Genomic DNA, 27,210 nt, shown 5'->3' with positions numbered 1-27,210 from the left:
CTGACAGAAAGGTTGGAATAATTTCAGTAGATGGTGGGCTAAACCCAGACTGCCATGGGTTGAAGGGTTAGTGAGATGTGGGACAGAAGAGACAGCAGTTGTAGATGACTCATTTGACAAACCTCTAACTAGACTAATAAAGAAAAAAGGAGAGAAGATTAAAATTAATAAAATCAAATATGAAAGGAGATATGAAAACTGATGCCATGGATATAAAAAAGATCCTAAGAGACTACCTATAAACAATTATATAGCAATAAATTGGATAACCTAGAAGAAATTGATAAATTACTAGAAACATGCAACCTACTGAGACTGAATAATGAAGAAATAGAAAATCTGGACAGACCAATAATGAGTAAGGAGATTAAATCAGCAGTGTAAATACTGTGATAAAAGAAACTCAGAGCCACATGGCTATAGTAGTAAACTCTACCAAACATTTAAAGAACTAATGTATTAATAAATTATTATGAAACTTTTCCAAAAATTGGGGAGAGATCACTTCCAAATTCATTGTATGAGGATGGCATTACCCTGATACCGAAGCCAGATATGAACACTACATAAAGAAATTACAGACCGACATCCCTGAAGAATATAGAATCAAAAATCTTCAACAAAATACTGGCACACCTAATTCAATAGTTCATTAAAAGAATAATGCAGCATGACCAAGTGGGATTTATCCCTGAGATGCAAGGATGGATGGTTCAATAAATTTCCTTCTTTCCTAAAAAACCAGAATGATTCAATGTAGGCGAATCAATAAATGTGATACACTACAAAAACAGAATAAAGGATACAAATTGTATGATCATCTGAATAGGGATAGATAAAGCTTTCCACAAAATACGACATCTTTTCATGATTAAAGCAGTCAATGAATTAGGTATAGAGGAAATGCATCTCAACATAATAAGGGCCATATATGAGAAACCCACAGCTAATCTACTCGAGGGTGAAAAATTAAAAGCTTTTCCTCTAAGATCATGAGCAAGGCAGGGACACTCACTCTTGCCACATCTGTTCTTTTCTATTATTTTTAATTCTATATTCTCAAGAACTTAAAGACATATTTTGTAGTAGCAGCATATCTTAATTTATTTATTAAAATGGAAATAGTTTTATCTGGAGCATAAAGTACTAGGCTATAAATGTTAAATCAAGTAAAATCAAATGGTCCTTGGGAAATGTCATCATCTCTCTTTTTCCCTTTTCCTCTTCTTTCCACTCCCTTATCTTCTACCCTCTCTACCTTCCTTCATTTCTTCACTTCTGTGACTCCCATAAAATAGCTTTGTCCTTCTTTCCAAAATCTTTAGGCACATCAGGAACTTTGGGACCAGGTAATTCAGCCTCATAATTCCCAGCTTTCCACAGTTGTTTTACTAGGCTTACTATTTAATTTATTTTATTTTCACCTTATGAAAACATCCATCAGAGAAGTATTATTATTACCATTTCTCAATGAGGAAGCTGAGAATTGCAGAAATGTTAAGAAAATTGCTTAAAGTTACATACCTAATTAGGACTTAACTCAATCATTGTGTTTATACCATGCCAATTTGCTAACATAGTATTTACTCACAGATTTATTTATTTCAATTAAAAAATATCTTTGAACATTTAAATATTTAAATATTTTGAATAAGCAAAAAATAAACATGACACCAAAATTCAAAAGAGAAGAAAATGGTCATGCACTGAAAAGTTAGTCTCTCCCCCACTCCTATTCCCTAGATACTTAACTATTCTCCTGAGATAACCACTGTTACTAGTTTATAAGTAAACTCTAGCAAACCTTCATGTAGAGACTACGTGAGTTTCAGAGATTTAATTTGCACAGAGTGTTTCAAGTACCCATTATATGTGAAAAATGAGGATCATCTGTCCTTTAGCTATTTTCTCTTCATACAAAAAAATTATTCTTCTTTGTGAAGCTGGAAAATCTCATTAAGCATTCTTTTCTTTAAAAAGCCCAATCCTCCATCAGTTTATCAAGCATAATTGATAAACCAAATAATTTATTGGTAAAAATAACTTTGGAATCTATTAGTAATTCATGAGGCAAAAAAAGTAGGTCTAAAATTGTGTTGATAGAACTGTTTTAAGTCACGTAATCCTTAGCTAATTCTTCAGCATGCATCAGCTATAGTTTCTAGGATTTCAACATGAGAAAGAATGCTGTGAAAGTGCCTCACCCATCCCAGGAGCATCCCTGTTCCTTCTGGCATCCCTGAAGTGTGTCAGTTTCCTGATAGTAACTTAGATGACTCAATTGTTTGGTTTCAGAGTACTAGGGAGGGATGACTAGACTCATGTTGTTCCTCTGAGATGCTGAGAAAGAATTTAATAGTAGGACTCAACTCAAAGACGTTCCTACCTCTTCAAATTCCCATGTTAGGTCCTCAGTTTGTTTCTGTTTCCCTATTGTACCAACCCCATCAAGTTTGAAACATTGCAGATACAACACAGCATTATTCTAGGTAAAGAGAACAAGGCATGAAATCTTCCCTCAGATGGTGAGAGGAGGTTTCTCCGGAAAACAAGGTGGTGACCCTGCAGGTGCTATGGTACCCATGCCGTCTAATTAGTAGTGACTACAGCTGGAACAACGGGGGATGCAGGGCAAGGATCTTCACTGAATAGGCCTTACTCCAAACAATGGCATTCTTTATCATCTTTTTTGACATGTTTGAAATTATTGGTTAGTTATGATTAGTTATTAGTTATTCTTATTTCTTCTTCATTTTAGAGTTTATATTTCTTAGAAGACCCACTATGTAATGTGCATAATTTTAGGCCCCCCTTTGAGTTTTTGCAGGAGACTTTTGTGGTACATATATTTTTAATTTTTGTTTTACAGCTGTGTAAACTGTGTTTCAAGGAGGTTAGGAAATATTTAATGTCACACAGTAGTGGTGGCTGTAGATGTATGCATAACCAAGGTACTCAAGTTTTCTCCAAGTTGGGACAGTGAGCAATACTAGCTGAAGTGTTAATATGGTTAAATAAGCTATACTAAGAAATTATCCGTGGGATCCGTGCCAGCCATATTTTACTTATTTAGGTAAAAATATCCATGAAGTAAATGGCGGGATAAATAGCTTTACAGAACTTCATTCCTTGAACATGCAAAGAAAGGCTGAAATCCTACTAAATTCATTTCAAAAGAGAGAAATTGTGAAGGAGTAAATTGAATTAACTTGTAGGAGAAAGTAACACACAATATTTAAAGAGTATGAGTGGAAAAGCTTCAAAATGGATGCAGCACATACATTAAGTCAGTTTGGGAGAAAATGGGAGAAGATGAGTTTGGGTTTCTAGTAGACCACAGGTCGCTCATAGTTACAAGGGCCATAGAGATGAGGTTAGTGTGTAAATCTGCAAACGTGAAGCTTTAATGAGGGTCCCCAACATGACTCTCATGGCCTAGGAAACTGAGGGATGGTGTTGCCTTGTTCAAGCCCATTAATACCATGTCGGAACACACCCAGGGTGGGGCTGTCAGCATCTAGGAAGCTGATATATGATTTTGTGGCCCTGTTCAAGTCAATTAATTGTCAAGAAAAGCCTAAGGATCAATAGGCCATGATAAAAGGGGAAGTTAGTTGTAAAGAAAAACTGCAGTTGAGGGTTAGGATATAGCCAGGCTGCAGGATCAATACATACTGGTCTCTACTAAAGAGAACACAGCTGGATACTGGGCATGTGAAATTGAATGGGAGTAGTTTTACATAAAAGACGCTTTGGAAGCTGGGAAGTAGGAGAAGCACCATCTCTAATTATAGGAAAGCACCACAGTTGTCAGACAATTTGTCACATTCTACAATTGCCACTGGCATGAGGAACCTGAGATAATGTCCCAAGTGAATCACTGTGCACTTATCCTGCTGGGGAGGATCATGGACTAGGAAATTTTGTGACACCAGCGTGGATTGCATGTAGGTGGTATTTTGGTTGGGAAATAAGCACATCATGCTAGTCCTGGGCTGTTCCCTGTGTAGGGCTGCCTGCCCCTTATAAAAGGACTCTCCACCACACAGGCTATCTTCTTGACATTCAGTTGTAGATCTTTGGAGACTCTGGTGAGTATAAATCTTAGAAGCCTTTCTTGCACTTGGCTGGTGTGAGGGTTTAACTTGGGGACAGAAATGCCTATTTGTTTTAACCAATTTATCCTCATGGATAGGAAAAAGAAGATAATGAGGTCTTGAAGGTAAATTTTAGCTGGTATTTGGTAGATAAACATGAAGGTGATGAGGAACCTGGAGTCAAATAAACAAAATCTTAAACTAAAGGAGAGTGAGAGACACAAGATGCTGTTCTGTCTCGTGCTTCACATCTGTTCCAAATACATCTTCTTGGAGTGCAATCTCCTTGGGTGAAGGGTGCAAGTTTTTGCAATTCTCTTCAAAAACTCATGGCTCAGCACCACAGTCAGCTCATTAAAACTGGTAACGAGGGCCTCATGGAAGATACAAGTACAGATTTGTTTGGTATTGGCTAGAATTTCAATATCTGAGTTTTTCTTCTTCAGATAGTGTTTGTATTCAGACAACACTTGTTGCTGTCTCATAGGCAATTTTATTTTCAGAAAAAGGTAGAATGAGAGAACAGCCAGAAAGACTGAAGAACTGAGGGTAAGAAGTCCTAAAAGTGAAGTGTGAAGAAGCAACATAAAGTCATAAAGACTGTATTAGGGATCAGAGTTGGTCCTTAGATACTGGAGATTTGATGTTCTAGCTAATTGCTCCACCAACAGGACTATCTCTCTTATGAGCACTGTTGCTTGTGTATCTTTCAGATTCTCTGAGACTGAGGAGAGATGTCTTACCAGCAGCAGCAGTGCAAGCAGCCCTGCCAGCCACCTCCTGTGTGCCCCACGCCAAAGTGCCCAGAGCCTTGTCCACCTCCGAAGTGCCCTGAGCCTTTCCTGCCTCCTCCTTGTCCACCTGAGCATTGCCCACCTCCACCATGCCAGGATAAATGCCCTCCTGTGCAACCATACCCACCCTGCCAGCAGAAGTATCCACCCAGGAGCAAGTAACATCACTAGAATTCATCAGGACCATGAAACAACAAGATCCAGTGGCTCTTCTTAGTCCCAGCACTCCATCATCTTCCCTTCAGCTGTGGTGAGAGGCTGCATCTTCCCTAACCTCTGCCTGGCTTGAGAGCTGACAGAGAAAAGGCTTAGTTCCGAAAGCCGATATCATGTTGTTGTAAGATGAGCAGCCAGATCATTGCCTAATCTCGCCTTGCTGTCTGTGATGTAGATAGTGGTTCCTATCCAGAGAACAAGTGTGTTTATTCTTTTGCTTCTCCCCAATAAAGCAGATGTTTCATGGTTAGGCCCACATTGCTTTTGTTTGCATTTCGTGTCTTTAACCTCTTCTGTTAACTAAATCAAAGTGAGTGTTTCTTTTCATTCCTATTGAATTATTAGAATTATTAGGCTTTTCCATCACTGAATTCAGTGTTGCTTGAAATGTGTGTTTTGGGTTGGGTACAACAATTGATTCTCTTTTATTGGTTTTAAACTCATTTTTACCCCTTCTAGCTTGTATGGCTGAAAAAATTACCTAAACTGTCTTAGCTTCAGTTTCATCATCTGTAAAAAGTAAGAGAGCATGTATTCAGCTGAGTGTACTTATAGCAATTAACTTATTCACAAGTTTCCTAATTGTCTATCATGTGTCAGCCAGTCTTCTATGCCCTGCAGATAGGGATGATGATGACCAAACAAAGTCCTTGCTCTTAAAGAGTCTATAGTCTTAAGGGAGTTACATATTACCACCCCCCCCACCCAACCTACAACCTCCACACATGTCCCACACACATAGGACAAATTATAGTAATGCATGGGCTACATTTAAATAAAATTATTTAGAATGACTCTTTGAAGTGACTTTTGGCTCAAAGACATGAATGAATAGAAGAGGCAGCCATGGGTATATCAGGGGTAGATTGTTTCAGTTGGAAGAGATGGCCAGTGCTAAAGAAATACAAAATAACAGAAAGGAAAATGGTGGTCAAGGAGAAATGTTTGCAAATGAGGTCAGAGATGTTGGATCTCTAGGATACAGTCATGATTTCGATATATATTTGAAGTTTGACAGTCATCTTATGAGGATGGTCAAAGTCCTAAAATTTTATTGTATATAACCCAACAATTATATAATTACTTTTGCATAGCATTCAACCAAAAGTATATAGGGTGTTTCAAACATATATTTTTTTAAAAGTTGAAAAGAACTGAGGAATAGATTAAAACTCTTTTGCTAAGAGGGACTGCCCAAATGAAAAGTAGGTCTACCTGTTTTCACATCTTTTTTTTTTTTTAAATTATACTTTAAGTTCTAGGGTACACATGCACAACATGCAGGTTTGTTACATATGTATACATGTGCCATGTTGGTGTGCTGCACCCATTAGCTCGTCATTTACATTAGGTATATCTCCAAATGCTATTCCTCCTCCCCACTCCCCACAACAATAGGACCCGGTGTGTGATGATCCTCTTCCTGTGTCCAAGCGATCTCATTGTTCAATTCCCACCTATGAGTGAGAACATGCGGTATTTGGTTTTCTGTTCTTGTGATTGTTTACTGAGAATGATGGTTTCCAGCTGAATCGTGAATGAACTCCCATTCCCAATAGCTTCAAAGAGAATAAAATACCTAGGAATCCAACTTACAAGGGATGTAAAGGACCTCTTCAAGGAGAACTACAAAGCACTGCTCAGTGAAATAAAAGAAGACACAAACAAATGGAAGAACATACCATGCTCATGGATAGGAAGAATCAATATCGTGAAAATGGCCATACTGCCCAAGGTAATTTATAGATTCAATGCCATCCCCATTAAGCTACAATGACTTTCTTCACAGAATTGGAAAAAACTGCTTTAAAGTTCATATGGAACCAAAAAAGACCCCACATTGCCAAGACAATCCTAAACTAAAAGAACAAAGCTGGAGGCATCACACTACCTGAGTTCAAACTATACTACAAGGCTACAGTAACCAAAACAGCATGGTACTGGTACCAAAACAGAGATATAGACCAATGGAACAGAACAGAGTCCTCAGAAATAATACCACACATCTACAGCCATCTGATCTTTGACAAACTTGACAAAAATAAGAAATGCTGAAAGGATTCCCTATTTAATAATTGGTGCTGGGAAAATTGGCTAGCCATAAGTAGAAAGCTATAACTGGATCCTTTCCTTACTCCTTATACGAAAATTAATTCAAGATGGATTAGAGACTTAAATGTTAGACCTGTTTTCACATCTTAAAGGGAAACGTATTTGATTAGTTTCATCAAATTGCAGCTAGCAGAATGCTTAGGAAATTTTGTTCTTGCTGTGCTCCAAGCCCCAACAGGAATGTTAGAGGGTAGAGTTTACACAAGGCAATACAGAATAACTCCAAGTTATTGTCTTAACAGTAGGCTGTTGAATAAAGCTCTGGCTTAATATTGTTGACAGTTCCTCTTAACCCCAGGCCACATTTTGTCTTTAAGAAAAACAAAAATAAAAAATCCTTCATTTTAGGCGAAATATAATCAACCCATTCAGAAAGTTCATAAACTTTAGCTGTACAGGGCGAATAATTACAAGCTCAGCACTCATGCAACCAATGCCAAATTCAAGAAAAATGACATTATCAAACCTTCTAAAGACCCCACATTGTCTTATTCAATAACACTCTACACTTTCATCACTGGAAGTAAACTCTCTGCTGACATTTAACATAATTACTTTCTTGCTTTTTATTTTATTTTTTAACCATTAACATAGAGGTATCTATATTAATAGATATAGTTAAGTTTTCCAGTTTTTGAATTGCATATAAATGGAACCATACAGTATGTCATTTTTTGCCTGTCTCCTTTCAACCATCATTGTGTAATTTTTGCTTATTCATGATTGCGTTGTAGCATATCATTGTATAAATATACAATACTTTTGTTTCTTTATTTATTCTACTCTTGGTTGACATTGGGTTGTCCCTATTTGATATTGTTATGAATAGTGCCATCATGATGTTTTCTTCCTGCCTGTGGGTGTACATGATCACACATTTCTCTAGGGTATACGCCCAGAAGTATGTGCATCTTCAACTTTGGTAGGTGATGCCAAACTGTTTTCTAAAATGCTGTCCCAATTTAAATGCCTAGAGCTGTGTAGTAAATTTTATGCTTCCTTTCCCTCTTTCAGTTAATCAATCATTGTCACCTTTCTAAGTTTTACCTATCTGGTATTGGCATAATTATCTTTTATTGTGCTTTGAATATGCATTTTATTAAATATTAATGACCTTTAGAAGCTTTGAAAAATATGTTTATTCATTTTGACATATATTCTTATGAAGTGCCTGCTGAAGGCTTTTACCCATTTCTATTGAGTTGTTTTTTCTGACTAATTTTTATGATTTCTTAATATATTTTGGATACCTAGCTTTAATGGTAACTTGGCTAACCCACTGTAACTAAGATTTTCTCCTGTTTTCCTCCAGAATTATAGAATGTTTTATTTTTATCTTAGTGATACATTTTGTATTAATTTTTGTATGTGTGAAGTAAGAATCAATATTCACTATTTCCCATATCAATGTCCAATTTCTTGAGTACCATTTGCTGACAAGTTTCTTTTTTTTGCCCATTAAATTACTTTGACACCTTCATTGAAAGCCAGCTAACTATATAGATATAGACACATATCCATGTGGGTCTGTTTTTGGACTTTATTCTATTCTATTGATCTCTATGTCTATTTTTATGCTAATACCACATCTGATTAGTTTGGCTCTAGAATAAATATTCATTTGTGCTGCTCCAAGTACTATATATTTCCACAGGTGTTTTATAATTAGCTTGTTAATTTCTTTAAAAAACACTGAGGGGTTTTGACTGAAATTATATTAAATCTATGGCTCAATTTGGGAAGAACTGACAGTATTGACAAAATTTAGCAGTGTTGGCTTTTTTTTTTTTTAAATTTATTTATTATTATTATACTGTAAGTTGTAGGGTACATGTGCATAACGTGCAGGTTTGTTACATATGTATACTTGTGCCTTTGATCCATGAACAAGGAGTATCTCTCCATTTATTTACTTTCGAGAAGTACACAGTGTTCAGTGAAAGGTCTTGCACATCTTTTATTAAAGTTTTTTGGTATTTACTTCAAAGGTTATTATAAGTGGATTTCAACATTTTATTTTTGAATTGTCTGTTGCTACAGATATTGCTATGACCCTGCTTGAAGTCACCTGAATGTCTGCATTATTTCTACAGCCTCCTTACTCTCTCCCAGTTTTCATCCTTGCTCTATATAACAAATACTCAACACAGTAGTCAGAATTAACCTCTTAAAGATAATGTCACTTTTCTAGTCAGATAATTCCCTTCTAAATCAGAATATGAGATACAGTCTCTACAGTGGTCCACAAAGCCCAACATGAACTGAAACTCATCTCTGAAATCTACCTCATCTGTATTCATTCTTCCTTCCTTCTCTCAGAAAAGCTTAAGTAGGGTAGGAAATTGCATGGTCATATTATGAGGTGAGAGGCAGCATTTTTTTTCTCTGTAAAATTTTGTGTACCATTTTATTATTATATAATACATATTTCATACCTACTACTAAAATATACAATTAAAATGTTCAAGCTAGTGCATTGAAATAGTAAGGTACTGAATGAAACGATTTGTTTTGTCAAGTGTTTTCTTTGATATGTATTTATCATATGTTTATCCTGGATTTCTTTATCTTTTGTTAGTATTTATGTAGTTCAGGCAGAAAAACTTGGGAAAGTTACTAAGACTAATACTTAAAACACACATGCAAGCATCTTCTTTTTTACAAAAAGGGGAAAGTCTGTAATTGTTTGATTTGAGACAGATTATTTTAGCTCTTCTTTTGTTTTCATCTTACTCTCTTTCATTTCTTCCTTCTTCCCTCTGACATACCCACCCTATTTACCTGATTTTTCCTTCCTTCTTGCCTTCATAAGTTTTGAGTATATATTTGCCAGGCACTAAGCTCAAGGGATAAACGATAAGCCATTTTGCTTGCCCTCAAAAACCTTAGAATCATATGTGAAATAAAATAATTGCAATTCTGGTATACATACTATGTTAAAATTATGTTTGAAAAGCATAATTGGGGTGATTTGATTCTACTTGAGAAGATAGGGGTGGAGCTAGGAAAACCTCCAGATGAATCAGCAGATTGTAGAAGCATATGCAGGTGATCATCAGGGAGACAGGAGAGCTGAAAGGTGAAGTATTCCAGATGCAGGGACATCAGAGAACCCACACAGACGCAATATTCCAGAGACTGCTTTGTCGTTCAGTAGGTCTGGAGTAAATGGTGCAATTGTAGGTGTTGTGTAAAGTTGTGTTAGAGTACACACAGCCCAGTTGTGAACCTTCTTGTGGTTATCTACCAAAATAGCTACCATTTCTGTCTTATTTACAATGATACTGCTATAAAGTTAAAAAACTTCAACAGCACAGAAAAGCTATGATCCTCTCTATCTGAGTCTATGCTCTTTCTTGTTGTCCAAAGATAATCACAGTTTATTTCCAAAGTAACCATCATTAACATGAACAGCCATCATTATAGATACTTTTCCATGCATAGTAAGTAGAAAAAGAGATAGAAAGAACAGAAAAGTGCCGTAGCTGGAATTTTTAATGCATTCATTTAACTTAACAGAGGAAAAGGAAATCAAGATGATAATTAAGAATTGTCAAATGTCAGGAAAAATTTTCTCCAGTGCTCAGATTTCTGCAACATTGTGAATAAGCAGATCTTAAAATGCAAAACATTTGGAGTCATTATTTTCTTATCTCCACATTTCAATATCAAATAGTATTACAGAATTACCAACATAAATGTTGAGTAAATTTGTATCTTCCCAACCCATTTTCACTTCAACATTTTTGCTAGTCATATAGAAATTTTCACATTGCTAGGGTTTATAAATATTGATGCTCTGTTTTATGACCTCAGTTCCTACATATGATTATGCTTATTTCATTATTTAAAATGATACACTGCAAACTACTATTTATCTTACCATAGCTCTCCACCTATGGGATGTTTAGTAGATTATATCTCTTGGATGGTTATATTTGACAAAGCAGTTTTATAAGAATTTACTGCAGGAGCTATATTTATTAGCTTCTTCCACATCTATATTTTAAAGCTTCAATGGCCTTTATTTTCTTGTTGGATTTTTCGAAAATTTAAAGGATGATTTAGAGTCTGTTCTCCTTCTTCCTTTTCAGATGGTCATTTCTGGAGGTTTCTGTTTGTTTTTTTCCAGTCTGTGCTGACAGCTCTCCAGGTCTTCTCTACACCCCTTGTCCTCTCTCTTCCCTTCTTAAAGTAATTTCCTGGATTAAACTCACCATTTCTCCGCCTTTCTGTTTCTTGAGCTTATGCCACTGCTCATTGAAGAATATCCTTATGTAATTCCTTAATGAAGAACGTGTGGGAGAAATATTGTCTCAAAGCAGATACAGGACTCAGCTATCTTCTACAATTTGTGCAGCTAAGAGGAAAAAAAAAACACATTGGGCTTTCCCTCATCATTCTACTCTGTTTCTCTTTCTTTCCTCATCAACTCTCATACCCAATCAGGAGGACTTTTGGCTCCTTTGTGCCCTGAATTTAAAAGATCCTCTTTAATTGGGTCTTCAAGTCCACCTCCAGATTTATAAAGAAATTCCTCTTCTGAGTAATCCTTAGCATCAAACACTGTATCAGCAATACAGGCTGCTAGGAGTCAATGGATAAAGACCTTAAAATTCCGAGTGAAGTTTATTTTTATTTTTCCAATATGGTGGATTGGAGACATTGTTTGCATGCCTCTCTCACTTGGAAAGACAAAATAGTGTGTAGAGATCCACACTGTGAACTTTTTCCCAAGAAGCAATGCAGGAACTTAACAGGAAAACTGAAACGAACAAACAAACAAACAAACAAACAAATGAAACAAAAAAACCACACATCCTTTGAAAAAGCTGCAGGCTGCAACCTACACTGTGAGCCAGGCAGAAAACAGAGTTTTAAGAGTGTTAGCGGGGAAGGACTGCCTCCAGGATATACACCACTAGGTAACCTGGCAATCCAGGCCATGGGAGAAGGCCTTAACCCTCTCCAGAGCTGGAACTGATTTATGGAGCAGTGGGGAATATAAAAGTAGAAGCAGCAGTGGGAAGAGCCTTGTGTGTATTCCCAATCTCCAGAATTTACATGTGATGGTGAGTCTATGCATCTTGTTCTCTGCTGTGGGAAACCACATAGGCACAGTTCAATAAATAGGTTTTAGGGGATTCCATGCGGTTTTTGTTCACTTCTCTCCATTTCTTTAATGTGGCGATTAAGAGCACAGTTTTTAATTCCTTAAAAGGTGTATAGTACACATATTTGAGGGCAGCAAGGAGGAAAAGTGCTGAGGGGACTGTGGAATCTGTCCTAGCAGAGAAATGCCTCTATGAATTGGGTGGAAAAGACAGCTCTAAAAGTGCAAAGAATAAAGTCAAACCCAGGATTATATAGGAAAAAAAAAAAGAGATGGAGGAAAAAAATTTCAGGCTTGAAGAAGGGTCTACAAATAGCACAATGTGGACAGTCTCCAACCCAGAGCCAAGTATGCTTTCCTGTGAATAGAGAAAAGCTCAAACCCAGGGAGGAGAAGTGACCTACCTGTGATCACAGGACTTGGCAATGATAGAACTATGTTCAGTTTCTCATTAGTTCTAGCAAATTGGCAAATTATACTAAGGGAGTAGAGGTAGAGTTGAGTTCATGTACAACAATATAGAAATCAGCTAAAGTGGATCAGAGCAGGATGCTTTATAATTCAGGGAAAGGGTAAGATAGAAAGGGATCCTTTCCCCCAATCAAGAAAGACAGCCTTGGACCACCAGTTAGAGAATCTGCCAATTTTCTCTCTGCCATAAGTCACTGAAACTGAGAGCTAAGGCAGGGCCTCCATGAGTCATGAGCACTTAATTCAGCGGGAGATCTCAGAACAGGATATTTCCTTTTTTGAGATTCCCTGTCATGCCAGTTATGGATACATTTGCATTTTGGATGGGACATTACTTGATCCAGCCCATTTTAGGCAGTTCTACTTCCCCCTGGGTGGGGCAGCAGGCCCTATAAAGAGGTTCTCTGCCATATAACTCCTAAACTCCTGGTACTTGAGCACCGATCTGCTTTGGAGAACCCGGTGAGTCTGCTTTCTTGAGTTCCTCTGTTCTTTTTGCCCTCAAATGTTGAATTTAATCTGAAGACAGAAAGCATGGTTGATCCAAACCTCTGATTACAGTTTCGACACTACTTAGTGGATGGAACCTGAGGATTAAATCATAATGATACACTGTTTTAGCTTTTTTTTTGTAAGCAGTTTGGTATTCATATGAACAGAGAAGTTAACAGGAAGGCTTTGATTTGAAGAAGCGGTAAAAGCAAAGTGTTTTTCCTTTTTTTGATCTCTTTCTGGTGTCCTTTTCAAACATTTGTGTTTTAACAGGTGTCAGAGCCTGCAGTTCTTCCCAAACGGCCCTTTGCTCTGTGGCCATCAGCCCAATGGGACTTTACAACAGATAATGATGATAGGAGTAGCTTCTGAGATTGCCCAGGGTGTCTGAACTTGTGACTGCCTTTCTTGAAGTGGTTATTTTCATGTTTGATTCTTTATAACAGAGATATTTTCTTTGGAAAAATTGCATGAGAAAACAGAGGATTTCCCAGGGTTGATAAAGCAATTTGCTAAAGTGGAAAGGATAAACCAGAGTCATGAAAAGGGAATGAGGAGTTTAAATAAATTTTGGAGATTGGAGAAATAATATCCCACAGTATTACATAAACGTTGGCTTTTCTTTGTGAGAGTCCCTTCCCGTGAACACTGTCGTATCATTTCTTTCAGATTCTGAGACTCCAGCAGGATGTCTTACCAACAGCAGCAGTGCAAGCAGCCCTGCCAGCCACCTCCTGTGTGCCCCACGCCAAAGTGCCCAGAGCCATGTCCATTCCCGAAGTGCCCTGAGCCCTGCCCACCACTAAAGTATCCACAGCCCTGCCCACCTCAGCAGTGCCAGCAGAAATGTCCTCCTGTGCCACCTTCCCCACCCTGCCAGCCAAAGTATCCACCCAAGAGCAAGTAACAGCTTCAGGGTTCATCAGGACCATGAATGGATGAGGATAATTAGCTCACCTCATTCCACAACTTCACCTGCATCTTCTTATCAAAGCCATCCAGGGATACACGGGAGCTTCTTTCCCCTTAGCCAGTGATCTGCCCGTGATGTTCCCTGACAGCAAAAGCTTCCCTTTATGATGCTGCCATACTGCCACTATCCAGGTGGAGACTTAGAAAGGAAGTCCTCAGCTGTACTGGCCTTTCAGAGCTTCTCCTTAGGTGCCATCGAAGAATTCTGTTGATGTTTTCTGTGTCTGTCTGTCCCCTGGGCATGAGCTTCTACCACCTGTGCAGTTGTCCCTTTCCTTTCACTCCCTGAATAAAGTAGCTATGCATATATTTTTGTGAGTGGATATTTCGTTTCTTTTTAAACCTACTTTGTTAACAATATCATATGATCATTTGGATTTACTTCTATCTTTCTTTGGTCCCCAGGACCAGGCTTTCATGATTATTGTAGGAAATTTGGGTCATACTAAAAATTAGTTCTGTATTATTTTAAACCCGTGTTATTTTCCTTAATTAGTATTTGATTGATTTGAGGAACATATGATTCAACTTCTCCAAATGTCAGTCTCTTTACTGCAAAGTGAGCAAAATAACGTTTACATAACAAACTAGTCTAAGGCATAAAATTGAATTACTATCTGAAATTTGGTTGGCACAATGCCTGACACATAATTAGCAGTCATTTAATTGAGGTTTATTAGCAGGAATATATCATCATTGTCTTCATCATCATCACCAGCATCACTACACCACTACAACCACTACCATAGTTGCTCCAGCAAAAGAGTAGCTTGGATATAACTAATACAGGAAATAAGAAGAGTCTCTATTGTTATTTTTTGTGAATTTGTAATACTTGTACACAATTACGGGGTACATATGATATCTTGTTACACGGATAGAATGCGTAATGATCAAGTCAGGATATCAGGAAATTTAGATTATCCATCACCTGGGGTATTTATCTTTTTTCTTTGTTAGGAACATTTTAATTTTTCTCTCCTAGCTCTTGTGAAATATAGAATACATTGTTGTAAACTGTAGTCACCCTACTCTGCTATCGAATATATATATATATATATATATATATATTTTATTACTATACTTTGAGTTCTAGGGTACATGTGCATAACGTGCAGGTTTGTTACATATGTATACTTGTGCCATGTTGGTGTGCTGCAGCCATCAACTAGTCAGCACCCATCAACTCGTCATTTACATCAGGTATAACTCCCAATGCAATCCCTCCCCCCTCCCCCCTCCCCATGATAGGCCCCAGTGTGTGATGTTCCCCTTCCCGAGTCCAAGTGATCTCATTGTTCAGTTCCCACCTATGAGTGAGAACATGCGGTGTTTGGTTTTCTGTTCTTGTGATAGTTTGCTAAGAATGATGGTTCCAGCTGCATCCATGTCCCTACAAAGGACACAAACTCATCCTTTTTTATCAGGAAACAACAGGTGCTGGAGAGGATGTGGAGAAATAGGAACACTTTTACACTGTTGGTGGGATTGTAAACTAGTTCAACCATTATGGAAAACAGTATGGCGATTCCTCAAGGATCTAAAACTAGATGTACCATATGACCCAGCCATCCCATTACTGGGTATATACCCAAAGGATTATAAATCATGCTGCTATAAAGACACATGCACACATATGTTTATTGCGGCACTATTCACAATAGCAAAGACTTGGAATCAACCCAAATGTCCATCAGTGACAGACTGGATTAAGAAAATGTGGCACATATACACCATGGAATACTCTGCTATCGAATATTAAAACTTATTCCTTCTATCTTTTTGTTTGTACCCATTAACCAACATCCCCCCATCCCCCACAAACACCCTTCCCTGCCTCAGGTCTCTATCATTCTATTCTCCATGATATCTATCTTCGTGATATTGACTTTTCTAGCCTCCACATATGAGTGAGAACATGTGATGTTTGCCTTTCTGTGCTTGACTTATTTCACTTAAGATAATGACCTCCAGTTTCATCGATGTTGTTGCAAACAACATGGTTTCATTCTTTTTTTACAATCAAGTAGTATTTCATTGTAGGTATATACTATATTTTCTTTTTCCATTCATTCATTGATGGACACTTAGGTTGATGGACACTTAGGCTGATTACACATCTTTGCTATTGTGAATAGTGCTGAAATAACCATGGGAGTTCAGGCATCCCTTTGCTACACTGATTTATTTTCCTTTGTATAGACACACAGTAGTTACATTGCTGAATTGAATGGTCGTTCTATTTTTGGTATTTTTTTGTGAAATTGCTATTATTACCTCTGCTTTTAAAGTCTTACCCGAAAACTCCTTGCATACTCTAACATCATAGAGTACGTTTCCTGTGTGTTCTTCTAGTAGTTTTATAGTTTCAGGTCTTACATTTAAGTCTTTAATCCATATTGAGTTGACTTTTGTATATGATGAGAGATATAAGCCCGTATTTCATTCTTCTGCATATGAATTACATTTTTTTCTGAACAATTTATTGAGAAACTTGTCCTTTCTCCAATGTATATTCTTGGCATCTTTGTCAAATTCAGTTGGTTGTAAATATGGGGGTTTATATTTGGGTTCTTTATTATTTTCCATTGGTTTATGTATCTGCTTTTATATAATAGCATGTTATTTTGTTGACTGTATCCTTGTGACATATTTTGAAGTCAGGTAGTGTGATGCCTCCAGCTTTGCTCTTTTTGCTCAGGATTGCTTTGGCTATTCAGGGTGTTTTTTGGTTCCAAATGAATTTTAGAATTGTTTTTTCCTATTTCTGTGAAGAATGACACTGGTATTTTGATACGGATTCATTGAATCTGTAGATTGCTTTGGGCAGTATGGTCATCTTGACAATAGTAATTCTTCTGATTCATGAGTATGGAATATCTTTCAATTTGTTTTCGTGTTTTTTTTTTTTCATCAGTGTTTTGTAGTTTTCTTTCTAAAAAGTTTTCATCTCCTTAGTTGAATTTATTGCTAGGTATTCTATTTTTTCTTTTGTAGGTGTTCTAAATGGGATTGCCTTTATCATTTCTTCCTTAGCCAATGCATTATTGGTGCATAGAAATGCTACTGATTTTTATTTTGATGTTGTATCTTGTAACTACTGAATTTATTTATAAAATCTAAGAGTTTTTTGGTGGTGTCTTTATGCTTTTCCAGATACAAGATCATGTCATCTGCAAAGAGTAACAATCTGACCTCTTCTTTTCCAATTTGGATGGTTCTCTCTTGTCTGATTGCTCTGACTAGAACTTCTAGTACCTTATTGAATAGGAGTGATGAACGTGGGCATCCTTGTCTTGTTTCAGTTCCTAGAGGAAAGGTTTTCAGGTTTTCCTCATTTAGAATGATGTTAACTGTGTGTTTCCCATACATGGACTTTATTACATTGAAGTATGTTTCTTCTGTGCTTAGTTTGTTGGGTGTTTGTATCATGAAAAGATACTGAATTTTATCAAATGCTTTCTCTTCATCTATTGAAATAATTATATGCTTTTTCCTTTATGCTATTGATGTGGTGATTTATGTTTATAGGTTTCTTTTCTTTTTCTTTTTTTTTTTTTTTGAGACGGAGTCTCGCTCTGTGGCCCAGGCTGGAGTGCAGTAGTCGGATCTCAGCTCACTGCAAGCTCCACCTCCCGGGTTTACCCCATTCTCCTGCCTCAGCCTCCGGAGTAGCTGGGATTACAGGCGCCCATCACCGCGCCCGGCTAGTTTTTTGCATTTTTTAGTACAGACGGGGTTTCACCGTGTTAGCCAGGATGGTCTCGATCTCCTGACCTTGTGATCTGCCCACCTCCGCCTCCCAAAGTGCTGGAATTCCAGGCGTGAGCCACCGCGCCCGGCTCTATCATTTCTTACACGGGAAATCTAGGAGCAATGAACAGCCTCAGGTTTTGATTATCAGAGAATGTTATAATTTTGCCCTCATTTTTAAGTACAATTTTGCCAGAAGCAAAATTCTAGGTTACCAATTTTTCCTTTCAGCAGTCTTATTATATCATCCCACTGCCTCCTGATCTCCAAGGCATCTGATGATAAATTGATAACAGTCTTATTAAGGATCACTTATATATGAAGATTCACTTATCTCTTGTTGCTTTAAAGATTCTGTCTTTGATAGTTTGATTATAATGTGCCTCCATGTAGCTCTCTTTGAATTTGTTTTACTAAGGGTTTGTTGAACTCTTTGGATGTGTAAATTTATCTTTTACAGCAGTCACATATGTGGAACCTTAAAGTATGTAGCCTTTAAGACTGACTTCTGTTACTTATCAATTTGCATTTAAATTTCAACTTTGTCTTTGTGAGTCTTGATAGGTCATTCCATTTTGTCACTGTACAGTATTCCACTCTGTGGATGTGATATACTACAATTTATTTATCTATTCATCTACTGAAGGACATTTTGGTGGATTGTAATTCTTGGAAATTATGAATAAAACTACTATAAACATTTGAATATAGGTTATTTTTTATGGGCATATTTTGAAATCTGTTACATGAATTTCTAGGAGTCATGATGGTGGATCCTATGGTAAAATTATGTTTAGCTCGGTGAGATCATGAGTCAGCTTTGATTTTTCTGTTTATATTTTATTTAACTTCTCTTTGACTTATGGTACAATGCTGTCAGCTCTCTTCTATGTTAGGGTTTAAACTGCTTTTCCACTCCAGAGTTTTTCACAGTTTTGTCCAGGTTTACTTGCTTTCCTTTATTTATTTATTTATTTTTGTGTGAAGGGAGGAAACTTTAAATCCATGCACATTCACTGTCTTAAAAGATTCTTAAGAGGAGAAGTGTCAGATTTATTCTATTTCTTAGCCTATGTTTTAAATCTCCCTAACACAAAGCATATAAGATCATCCTGTATTTCTGATAGCTCTTGAAATTATTCTTTTAACTAGTCTGATCTAACATTTACAGAAAATAAAACTAGAATTTACAGGCCCTTTTTGCTTTGGGAAGGTTAATGCTAATGAATGATTCAGTTCCTTATAAGGACTTAAACTGAAATTTAGGTAATCTGCCACCAGAAGAAACATGTTATTTAAGTGAGAGAATTTTTTATTGTCCTGAACAGCTAATCATAGTAATAGTAAACTAGATTAGAGATTACATTATATATTTTTATACAGAATGCTAAATATTTACAAATGTCAATTTTCTGCAAACTAACACAGTTAACATATTGCATTTTTCATATTTAGTTTTTTATTTTTGTACTTAACAGTAGTCAGAAGACAATCTTAGTCCAAATAACTAGGAACAATTAAATTATCTTGTTTCTGTACTTTATTCTACATTTCTTCTTTGATTAACTCTCATTTTTACCACAAAAGAGTAAGTATCAAGGTTAGCACATCTTATTATTTCACGACACCTCATTGACATAAAATATTTTCATTTGCTTCCCCCTAAAATCTTCGGGCACTGACCTAAAAGAAATATGATATAAAAGATCTTAAAGATAAAGCAAATAATTTACTCACCATCAAACACATCTCAGACTTGACGTTTTGGCTCTATTTCCTTGATTAACAATGTATTACATTACTATTATGAGTACTATCTGTGGTCATAAGTCTAAGCACATAAAGTACTAAGTCCTAATGTACCTAATTTAATGGTAGGTATTATTATTATCACTATGTACTATTATTATCACTATGTTCTATTATCCTTACCACCTGTCTTAGTAACCATCAGTTTCTTCCAATTTCATCATAATCAGACCAATTTTATGATTTCTATCTTTCTGGCTCTTGGATAGTAGACAAACTCATTCCTGATGTTTTTACCCTAGTATGATCTCTCAATTTTGGTGAACTGTTTCATAGACACGTATGGCTATTGGGTGCTTGTGGCTTCCCTGTGTTTATGTCACTGGTAGGAGAAAGGGTGATTATTATTAGGATTTTTCTTCAAGAAAGATTATAATAGGGAGGTAATTAAATATTGGGGTATAATAATAAAACAACTCCTACTCACATCCGGCCCCACCTTTAGTGTTTGACCAGAGATGCTTAAAAGGAAGAAGATCATTATCTCTCTAATTGAGCTATGGACAGACTTGTTTCTTGTCAACTTTCAAAGAAGAATTTTAAGAGTCTTTACAAAGTAATAGGTAACATTTGGAGAATATTTTGAAAAGGAAAATAAGAAAATAAAAATCATCTGTAATTACAGCAACCAAACAGAATCACATTTAATAAAATGTTTTAGGTATTTCTTATCTTTTCAAAATAAATGTTAAAATGTTGTCATGCTTTATATATGTTTTTACTATAATTTGAATGTTTTAAATAATATTAAATAGTCTTCTAAAACATCCTTCCTAATGATCTTAAGAATTCTGCAGGGCCTGGATGTCTCAGGGCCTGGATGTTCTAACTAGGGGAAGCTGTGACCGCTAGCTGCCCCTCTTCATGTTGTGGCCATTCCTCATGTAGCTGGTCTGTGAGGAACTCTGAGTTTCAAGTTCCCCACCTCAACTTGTAAAGTGACCCTGTCTGAGATGCTGGAGGCACTAGGGCTGCTGGCACTCTGGTGCCTGCACTGCTGTGATAAGCAGCCTGTTTGAGTGGGGTGTCCTCAGAAGGGGAGTCTCAGGGAGTGACCCAAACTGTGTTATCTCACACAGTGATCTCATTTGGCAGCAAATTCTCCAATTTTGCATGTTAGAAATCAGACATTTCTCTAAGGATTTGTGTTTTAGATGTGATGTGAGGCTGTTGGGGAGTAGTAAGTGACCTACTGAATAAAGGCTGTTTACTTTGTCCTCTGATGTGCTTGGCATGTGTAATAGTTTGTAGGGATCATTTGGTGAGAACACCATTTGTAAACACCTCACTTTAAGGTGCTGATGCTGACGTGATGTTTTTATATCTGTACTGTCCTGGCCAGTAGTGATCTTGCCCCAAAGCCCTTCCTTATTGACAGGAGCAATGGCAGTTCTGGGAACCTAACCTGCTTAACTGAGGGATGTGATGCTTGGTTGATTCAGCACTCCTGCCCTTCCTGGAGCATAGCTGGTGACTGCTCCAATGATTTTGAGTCTTTCCTCTTCCTCATTTTCCTTTCTTCTTCTCCAATTACAAACCACATTCTTGCAAAGCTTCCTGTTATTGGTCGAAGGAAGCTCTAGCAACATTACCTTAAATATTCAACATACCGTGTTTAGTAAGCCTCACTGATTGCAGGAAGAGTTTACGAAAGATATGAAAGAGGAGTCACTATATGTGTTCACAATATATATGTTGAGTGAACAATATGTAACCAAATGGATAGATGAGAGGTGTACATTGGGGTGTGACTTGATAATCTAGCAGGTCATGGGACTAGGGGGCTTATGGGAAAGACAAAGAAAGAACATGAAAACAAATTAAAAAACACCGAGAAACTCCTAAAACCTGTTTGGAAAGAGACAGGAAGAATACATTTTAGATTATACTTAGTTTGTATTTTCCCCCAGATTTCAGACTTTAAGTGCTCTGACCATCTCCACTCTGCAAACCTACTTCTAATTATTCACATATGATAATGTGAGTCTATGCAGCTTGTTCTCTGTAGGATGGTTACAGGGAATCACATAGGCATAGTTCAATACCATGAATGCTTGTAATTTTGTTTCACGTCTCTCCATTTCCTTAATGTGGTGGCTAAGAATACATTTTTATAAATAAAAAGACAATAGTACACATCCTTGATGGCAGCAAGTAGCAAATGTGCTGGGGAGACTGGCTCTCACTCTGGAATCTGTCCCGGGTGACAATTGCCAGTACAAATTGGATGGAGAAGATAACTTCAAACGGGAAAGGAAAATCATAAAATCTAGGGTCCTATGAGAGAGAAAGATAGAAGTGCAAGAGAAAGTTTCTGGCTTGAACAGGGTCAGTAGATGGCACAATGCGGTCAGCTTCCAACTCCAGAGGTAAGTGTGATGCTCCCCTGCTTATAATCCCAGGGAGGAGAGGTGACCTGGCTGTGATCACACAACTTAGCAAAAAAAAATCTGGGGCCAGAATTCAGGCCTTTGTTAGGTCTCCTCTTCCTTCTAGCACATTGGCAAATTGTATAAGGAAAGTAGAGGTGGAGATGGGTTCATGTACAACAATATGGCATTCAGCTAAAGTGGATCAGGGCAGGAAGTTTTATGATTTAGGGAAGGTGTAAGACAGGAAAGGATCATTGCCCCCAGTCAAAAAAGAGAGCCCTTGACCACCAGTTAGAGAATTCCCCAATTCCTTCTTTGCCATAGGTCACTGAAACTGAGATCTAAGGCAGGGCTTCTGTGAGTCAGGAGCACTTAACCCAGTGGGGAGATCCCAGAACAGGATATTTCCTAGTTTGATAATCACTGTCAGGCCAGTTATGGATACATTTGCATTTGGCTTAAGACAATACTGGATCAGCGTAGTTTTTGGCAGTTCCATTTCCTGTTGGGTGGTGCAGCAGGCCCTATAAAGAGGTTTTCTGCTGCAGTGCTCCTGAACTCCTGGTACCTGAGCACCGATCTGCCTTGGAGAACCTGGTGAGTCTGCTTCCTTGAGTTCCTCTGTTCTTTGTGCCCTGAAATGTTGAATTTAATCTGAGTACAGCAAGTTTGGTTGATTCAATCCTATGAATGTTGATTTGATACTATTTAGTGGATGGAAATGTACGATTAGAGCACAATGATATGCTATTTTAGCTTTCTTTTGGTACACAGCTAGGGGTTCATATGGACAGAGAAGTTAGTTAAGGGGAAAGCTTTGATTTGAACAAGAATAAAATAACAAAGTATTTTTCTTTTTTCTTTGCTTTTCTGGTGTCCTTTTCAAAGGTTTATGTCGTAGCAGGTGTGAGAGCATGCAATTCTTCCCAAACAGCCCTTTTCTTTGTGCCCATGTGCCCATGTCAACCCACTGGGATTTTACAACAGATAACGATGATAGGAATAGCTTGTGAGGTAGCCCTGGGTATCTGAACTTGTGACTGCCTTTCTTGAAGATGTTATTTTCATAGAAATAACATGCTTGGTTGTTTACTACAGAGGTATTTTCTTTGGAAAAATTATATGAGAAAACACAGGAATTCCCAGGGACAATGAAGTAATTCGCTGAACTGGAAGTGAGAAACCAGGGAGTCTTGAAAAGGGAATTAAGAGTTTAAATAATTTCTTGGAGATAGGAGAAATAATATGCCATGGTATTACACAAGCTTTGGCTTCTCTCTCTGGAGGAGTCCATTCCCATGAACACTGTCATATAATTTCTTTCAGATTCTGAGACTCCAGCAGGATGTCTTACCAACAGCAGCAGTGCAAGCAGCCCTGCCAGCCACCTCCTGTGTGCCCCACGCCAAAGTGCCCAGAGCCATGTCCACCCCCGAAATGCCCTGAGCCCTGCCCACCACCAAAGTGTCCACAGCCCTGCCCACCTCAGCAGTGCCAGCAGAAATGTCCTCCGGTGCCACCTTCCCCACCCTGCCAGCCAAAGTGTCCACCCAAGAGCAAGTAACAGCTTCAGGATTCATCAGGACCATGAAAGGATAAGGATAATTGACTCACCTCGTTCCACAGCTTCACCTGCATCTTCTCATCAAAGCCATCAAGGGATACACAGGGAGCTTTTATCTGCCTGTGATGATCCCTGATAGCAAAAGATTTCCTTTTTGAGGCTGCCATACTGCCACTGTCCAGGTGGAGACTGAACAAAGGAAGCCCTGGGCTGTGCCAGCTCCCAGAGCTTCAGAAGAAAGAGCAGCTCTCTCCCTGGGAACCATCAGAGAATTCTGTTGATGTGTTCTGTGCCTGTCTGTCCCCTGGGCATGAGCTTCTACCACCCGTGCAGTTGTCACTTTCCTTTCACTCTCTGAATAAAGTATCTATGCATAATATTTGTGAATGGATCTTTTGTTTCTTTTCAAATCTGCTTTATTAGCAATATTTTATAATCATTTGGGTATATTTCCACCTTTCTTTCATCCACAGGCAGGATCTCACAATTTGGGACATATCAAAGATTATTTCTGTACAATTTTAAACCTGTTTTATTTTCCTTAATTAGTGTTTGGTTGATTTGAGGAACATATTATTCAACTTCTCTGAATGTCAATCTCTTTACTGCAAAGTGAGCAAAATAACATTTACTTAACGAACGTGTCTAAGGCATAAAATTGAATTACTATCTGAAATTTTATTGGCACAATGCCTAATACATAATTGGCTGCCATTTGATAGAGGTTTATTCGCAGCAACATATCATCATTTTTTCCAGCATTATGATCATCATCATCATGATCATCATCATCATCACTCCCCATGACAACCACTACCATATTTGTTCCAGCAATAGAGTGGCTTGGTTGTAACTAATATGGAAAATAAGAAGACTCTCTTTGCTATTTTTTATTGATTCTTAATACCTATACACATTTTGGGGTACATGTGATATTTTGTTACATGGATCAAATGTGTAGTGATAAAGTCAGGATATTAGGAAATTTAGGGCATTCATCACCTTGAGCATTTATCATTTCTCTCTTTATTGGAAACATTTAAAACTCCTTTTAAAAAGTGTTTTCTTACACTTTAAGTTCTGGGGTACACGTGCAGAATGTGTAGGTTTGTTACATAGGTATACATGTGCCATGGTCATTTGCTGAACCCGTCAACCCATTATCTACAGTGGGTATTTCTCTTAATGCTATGCCTCCTGTAGCCCCTCACTCCCCGAAAGGCCCCCGTGTGTGATGTTCCCCTCCCTGTGTCCGCAGGTTCTCATTGTTCAGCTCCCACTTATGAGTGAGAACATGTGGTGTTTGGTTTTCTGTTCTTGTGTTAGTTTGCTGAGAATGATGGTTTCCACCTTCATCCATCTCCCTGCAAAAGACGTGAGCTCATCTTTTTTATGGCTGCATAGTGTTCCACGGTGTATATGTGCCATGTTTTCTTTATCCAGTCTATCATTGATGGGCATTTGGATTGGTTCCAAGTCTTTGCTATTGTGAATAGTGCTATAATAAACATATGTGTGCATGTGTCTTTATAGTAGAGTGATTTATAATTCTTTGGGTATATACTCAGTAATGGTATTGCTGGATCAAATGGTATTTCTATTTCTAGATCCTTGAGGAATCACCACACTGTCTTCCACAATGGTTGAACTAATTTACACTCCCTCCCACCAACAGTGTAAAAGCATTCCTATTTCCCCACATCCTCTCCAGCATCTGTTGTTTTCCTGACCTTTTAATGATCACCATTCTAACTGGCCTGAGATGGTATCTTACTGTGGTTTTGATTTGCATTTCTCTAATGACCAGTGATGATGAGCTTTTTTTCATATGTTTTTTTTTCTATTTTTTATTTTTTATTTATTTTTTATTATACTTTAAGTCTAGGGTACATGTGGATAATGTGCAGGTTTGTTACATATGTATACTTGTGCCATGTTGGCGTGCTGCACCCATCAACTCGTCAGCACCCATCAGCTCGTCATTTATATCAGGTATTGTTGGCTGCATAAATGTCTTCTTTTGAGAAGTGTCTGTTCATATCCTTCACCCACTTTTTGATGGGTTTGTTTATTTCTTGTAAATTTGTTTAAGGTCTTTGTAGATTCTGGATATGAGCCCTTTGTCAGATGGGTAGATTGAAAAAATTTTCTCCCATTCTGTACATTGCCTGTTCACTCTGATGATAGTTTCTTTTGTTGTGCAGAAGCTCTTTAGTTTAATTAGATCCCATTTGTCAATTTTGATTTCTGTTGCATTTGCTTTTGGTGTTTTAGTCATGAAGTCTTTGCCCATGCCTATGTCCTGAATGGTATTGCCTATAAAATCAATGTGCAAAAATCACAAGCATTTCTATACACCAATAACAGACAAACAGAGCGCCAAATCGTGAGTGAACTCCCATTCACAATTGCTATAAAAAGAATGAAATACCTAGAAATACAACTTACAAGGGATGTGAAGGACCTCTTCAAGGAGAACTACAAACCACTGCTCAAGGAAATAAGAGAGGACACAAACAAATGGTAAAACATTCCATGCTCATGGATAGGAAGAATCAATATCATGAAAATGGTCATACTGCTCAAAGTAATTTAGAGATTAAATGCTATCCCCATCAATTGGAAAAAACTACTTTAAATTTCATATGGAACGAAAAAAGAGCCTGCATAGCCAAGACAATCCTAAGTGAAAAGAACAAAGCTAGGGGCATCACACTACCTGACTTCAAACTATACCACAAGGTTACAGTAACCAGAATAGCGTGGTACTGGTACCAAAGCAGATATATAGACCAATGAAACAGAACAGAGGCCTTAGAAATAACACATCTATAACCATCTGATCTTTGACAAACAAAACTTACTCCTTTTATGTATGTCTATGTTTGTACTCATTAACCAGTGTTTTTTCATTCTCCACCCCCTGAACACCCTTTGCTGCTTTTGGTATCTCTCATTCTACTCTCTACCTTTATCGATCAGCTTTTGTAGCTCCCACATATAAGTGAAAACATGCAATATTTGTCTTTCTCTGCTTGACTTATTTTACTTATCATAACGACCTCCAGTTGAATCCATTTTGCTTCCAATGACAGGATTTCATTCTTTTTATTACAATGGAATAGTATTTCATTGTGTGTACATACAATATTTTCTTCATCCATTTATTTGTTAATAGATGCTTGGGTTACACATCTTTGCTATTGTGAATAGTGCTTCAATAACCATGGAAGTTTAGGCATCCTTTTCATAATCTGATTTCTTTTTCCTTTGGAGAGATACACAGCAGTTGGATTGCTGGATTGAATGATAGTTACATTTTTAGTTTTTTTTGGAGAAATCTTCTTACTGTTTTCCATGGTGGCTGTACTAATATACATTCCCACCAAGGGCATATAAGACTTTTTTCTTTACATCCTCTTCAGCACCTGCTATTTTGTTTTAA

General features: G+C 37.4%; 3 protein-coding genes across 3 annotated transcripts; all 3 read left to right on the top strand.

Moving 5' to 3' along the window:
* The first annotated feature begins 3,993 nt into the window (after window positions 1-3,993).
* SPRR2G (small proline rich protein 2G) lies at window positions 3,994-5,363 on the top strand. Its single transcript, XM_025359245.1, has 2 exons — window positions 3,994-4,091; window positions 4,811-5,363. Exon 2 carries the CDS (start codon window positions 4,832-4,834, stop codon window positions 5,051-5,053), a length of 222 nt encoding a protein of 73 aa, XP_025215030.1. The 5' UTR covers window positions 3,994-4,091; window positions 4,811-4,831; the 3' UTR covers window positions 5,054-5,363.
* A 7,835-nt stretch (window positions 5,364-13,198) lies between these two features.
* On the top strand, window positions 13,199-14,570 carry LOC112630649 (small proline-rich protein 2E-like). Its single transcript, XM_025395078.1, has 2 exons — window positions 13,199-13,265; window positions 13,965-14,570. Exon 2 carries the CDS (start codon window positions 13,984-13,986, stop codon window positions 14,200-14,202), a length of 219 nt encoding a protein of 72 aa, XP_025250863.1. The 5' UTR covers window positions 13,199-13,265; window positions 13,965-13,983; the 3' UTR covers window positions 14,203-14,570.
* An 8,183-nt stretch (window positions 14,571-22,753) lies between these two features.
* On the top strand, window positions 22,754-24,134 carry LOC112630636 (small proline-rich protein 2E). The gene is made up of 2 exons (XM_025395058.1): window positions 22,754-22,798; window positions 23,528-24,134. The coding sequence occupies exon 2, from the start codon at window positions 23,547-23,549 to the stop codon at window positions 23,763-23,765; it is 219 nt and encodes a 72-aa protein (XP_025250843.1). The 5' UTR covers window positions 22,754-22,798; window positions 23,528-23,546; the 3' UTR covers window positions 23,766-24,134.
* Window positions 24,135-27,210: the final 3,076 nt, after the last annotated feature.

Source organism: Theropithecus gelada, chromosome 1 (genome assembly GCF_003255815.1).
Source record: "Theropithecus gelada isolate Dixy chromosome 1, Tgel_1.0, whole genome shotgun sequence".
NCBI lineage: Eukaryota > Metazoa > Chordata > Mammalia > Primates > Cercopithecidae > Theropithecus > Theropithecus gelada.
This window is presented reverse-complemented; position numbering and strand designations above follow the sequence as displayed.

Excerpts from the sequence above, each read along its gene's own strand:
- LOC112630636 (XM_025395058.1), top strand. The coding sequence starts at position 23,547 with ATGTCTTACCAACAGCAGCAGTGCAAGCAGCCCTGCCAGCCACCTCCT.
- LOC112630649 (XM_025395078.1), top strand. The coding sequence starts at position 13,984 with ATGTCTTACCAACAGCAGCAGTGCAAGCAGCCCTGCCAGCCACCTCCT.
- SPRR2G (XM_025359245.1), top strand. The coding sequence starts at position 4,832 with ATGTCTTACCAGCAGCAGCAGTGCAAGCAGCCCTGCCAGCCACCTCCT.